Source organism: Macadamia integrifolia, chromosome 9 (assembly GCF_013358625.1).
Source record: "Macadamia integrifolia cultivar HAES 741 chromosome 9, SCU_Mint_v3, whole genome shotgun sequence".
NCBI lineage: Eukaryota > Viridiplantae > Streptophyta > Magnoliopsida > Proteales > Proteaceae > Macadamia > Macadamia integrifolia.
In genome coordinates, this window is record NC_056565.1 from 38,604,414 (window position 1) to 38,608,050 (window position 3,637).

Sequence of the window (3,637 nt, forward strand, 5' to 3'; positions counted from 1 at the left end):
GTGAAAGAATTACAAACTTAACTAGGGTAATATAGAAAGTTATTCAGCCATATGCTACTAATGTATACAAAATCAGGTTACTTCATCAGAAACTTAGAAAGGGCATAATGATTCATAGACTTGGGAATCACAAACAGAAGTTTCTAAATGTGCAAACTTGAGTTTTTAAACCTCTATCACAGGATAGAGGCATATTAGGCTACAAATTGAAAGATGAGACAAAAGAGAGAGGAGAGTGATGAGATGCACGAGAGCGCCAAGAAAATAAGATCATAGTTCACGGCTTGCAGACCTTGTTACCGCAGGCGCTAATGCGCAGTAGTTTGATTGCTGCATTAGCATGCTTTGACGCACCTTTCGTCAGGAAGAATGAGTGGCTGTGAAGCATGCTCCGGAGGAGATTGACCCTTCCCCGAGTCAGTCCAGTCAGAAAGGGGAGGGCCCGCTATCTAGACTGCATTTCGGGATGTATAGTTGGCGATGCATGTTGTTATTGTTTTTCCGAAACCTTGCTGTTTATTGGGAAGTGCCTTAGTGAAGTGGCTTACGAGAAAAAACCGTCAGGCACCTTTAAAGGTCGTTGCTGCTTCGTTGGTATTGGTCTAGTGTTGGGTATTAAATCCACCATTAACATTTGTCATACACATACAGGGAACAAGTCATCATATATTTATCCATTAATCCATATGCTGAAAAGCTTTGGAGAGCAATTTTCGGAAGCTTTTGCACAAATTTGAATAATCCAAAGTTTTGACATATCAAACCTTGGAGAAGTAGGGCTTCATATTTTTATTCTTATTTTTTTCAACAGGAAACTGTAAATGATTTTATTCACAACTGTAAAGGTCGGTACCACATAGCTTTATAAATGTATGTGAAAAGACATAGCTTTATCAATGTATGTGAAAACAAAACTCAGCATATAACAATGGGTTAACTCCATAAAGGATTCAAAGTTGTCTCCATATAGGAAACATCTTTCAATACAAAGTCAAAACCTAATCACAGGGTTTGAACTACATATTAATGACAGTAACATCGGGCTAACAAAACTAGCATCACCAACACGGAGAGAAAACAGTTCTTAAGAAATCAACCACCCCAAATTTGACTCTCCAAGAATGGGGAAGAATTTAATTAAATTACAAATTACTCACTATGCAAACAAAGGTTTGACCAATAGAGGACAACTGTTTAGTGATGGAAAGATGAAGAGAGGTTGACCTTGTATGGTCTAATAAGAAATAAAGGATTCAAAATAATAAGGCCGAATAATATAGCTCCCCAAGTATCAAAGATTGTTCAAGAAATTTATGGTCGACACATATTCAACTATCATAGACCTCCCATGAAAGCTTAACAGCCGAAGCTAAAAACACAATATTCTCGACAAGTTTCCCTAGCTCCTGCATCGGGGCTCTTCAAGGCTAGAAACCTAGGAGAAATCAAAATTGTTCAGTTGCTGAATCTTGTACATTTCACTTCAACTTGGCAACTGAAAGAACTCACCAAACAAGATAGGCCACAAACTTGAACCATCAAGGCTGCCAATTGCATATTCCCACACCAAGGCATATGCCACATATCCTGTCTAATGCAATCAAGTAGACAAAAACAAACATGCTGGATGCTAGTAAAAACATAGAGAAAAGCTTGGAAGTTTGAAACTAATTCAATCATGCCTCATCATAGTTGACAATCTGTCCCCTAGGTGTCCAGGCTCTTTGTTGGGCCCAAGGCGACAGCATGCCTTGTTGACACGTCACAAGTTTGCATTGATTTATATTTATTGCTTTATTTTATTTTATTTTTTTATGAACATGCTAATATTATATCCTATTTATTATATGTTGATTTTATCATATTAGGCCATTTCTAATATAACTATAACATATTGCAATGATATGGCTTCTACATTGCATATAAACATAATTATATAAAATTATCGGTGCTATATTACATCATCAACAACAACAACAACAACTCAGCCTTATCAGTGCTATACTATATATAATCATAACACACACCTAGGGCAAGTTGTTGCCTAAGGACCCCTTCTTGCCTTGGGTCACTTAATTGCCTTAACAACTATGTGCCTTGTTAAAATACGCATATCAGGTTAAAAAAAAAAATTACAAACTGAAAACCCAGACCATAGATGCTTTGAAGTGCAGGGAAAAGAATACAATAAAATTTTCCAGAATATTAAAAAATACAGTGATAATGGGCAAGGAGAGAAGGGGAAAATACTTAAAATACATTTCCTAAACTACTTGGACGATGGTCACGATGCAGAATAAACTCTGTGAATTTGTGCATTCCTGGACTCTGCAATGCTAATTAGAGGAATATCAGATTTCTTGAAGACTTGCACATGTTGACCAATTTAAAACCACATTTTTTTCCCCCAAACTAATGTGCACATAACTTGCAAGGAATTCAGCAGGACAATATGAAAGTTTGCCCAAATTCTAGGTTTGCCCAGATAAAAAGTACAACACAAGAACCTGAACTCTGAAGGTCTGAGAATTTCATACCAGAAATCAACGCGTGTAGCTAGGAAAATTAAGTTATTAGAAAACAGAACAATGGACATATTTTGTACTTAAGGAACACAAAGAAATAAATTAGTATTAAGGGGGGGGGGGGAATATGGCAAAGTTCCATAGTATGAGTCACCAAATAGACATGTCACGGTCGAATTTAGATATATTTGGTACTTCGAGAATTTCTACAGAGAAAGATATTAATATTTATTTGTTGAAGCCTTAGCTCTGTTTCAAAAATTTCAAATTTCAAATTTCACAATTATGTAAGCTTTACATCACGTCGGTACTAGGAAGAAACATATGAGAAATAGAAAAACGGCAAATAGCACTTTCTGGGTATGCATGATTCGAATTGAACTCACCAGTTTCGCCATTTCCTCAAGTAGAGAGGTAACCTGTTCGCCCCCTTTAAGGAGCGCCTCGTGGTATGAGGGGTCCCATTTCTCATCTTCTTTTGCTTTTGTACTGGTCGTTAATCCAAAACCCTCATCTAGAAAGCCTCCACCAACTTCATAGCTGGTGCAGAAGGTAATCCAGGATGTTCGCTTCTTCGTTTGTTGGGAAGAAAAGGAGAGAAAAGCTGCTCTGCAATCGGAGGAGAGGAAGGGAAGATCAGAAGCAGTGGGGGATAGCTTTGAAGTAGGAAAAAAGCAAGAACAGGTGGAGGAGATGGCTAGCGTCTGCAGCATTTTTGCTTTCTGAGTTCCGCTTCTTCTCTGCAATTGTTAATAGATGGATAGGGATTACAACTGAAGAAGAAGCACTCGAGAAAGACATGCGCTCTACTAGCTGAGCTAAAGTTTGTAGGTAATGTAATTTTCGAATATATTAATCTCGAGCCCAAAAAACAATATCGTTGATAAATATTGGGATTTTTTTTCCAAAAAAAAAAAAAAGATAAATATTGGGATATTTACGGTGGCCTCCGCCGTAGTTTACCAACCATAATGCCATATATTAGAACCACAACCCTTTTAACCGATAATTACAAATAGGGGTGAAATAGGGTCGGGTTAGGCCGAGTTTCTTAAAACCCAAGCCCAACCCTGCATCCCTTTAATTGGGCCCGAGCTTGGTCCAACCCTGCT

At 37.7% G+C, this 3,637-nt stretch overlaps 1 protein-coding gene across 1 annotated transcript in view; it reads right to left on the reverse strand.

Moving 5' to 3' along the window:
* The window catches only part of LOC122090086 (protein PEP-RELATED DEVELOPMENT ARRESTED 1, chloroplastic), a 39,163-nt gene extending 35,801 nt beyond the window's left edge, over positions 1–3,362 (reverse strand). The window contains exon 1 of the mRNA XM_042659924.1: positions 2,912–3,362. Within this exon, the coding sequence (XP_042515858.1) occupies positions 2,912–3,238 (327 nt within the window). The 5' untranslated portion in view covers positions 3,239–3,362. The remainder of the gene's footprint in view (positions 1–2,911) is intronic.
* Positions 3,363–3,637: the final 275 nt, after the last annotated feature.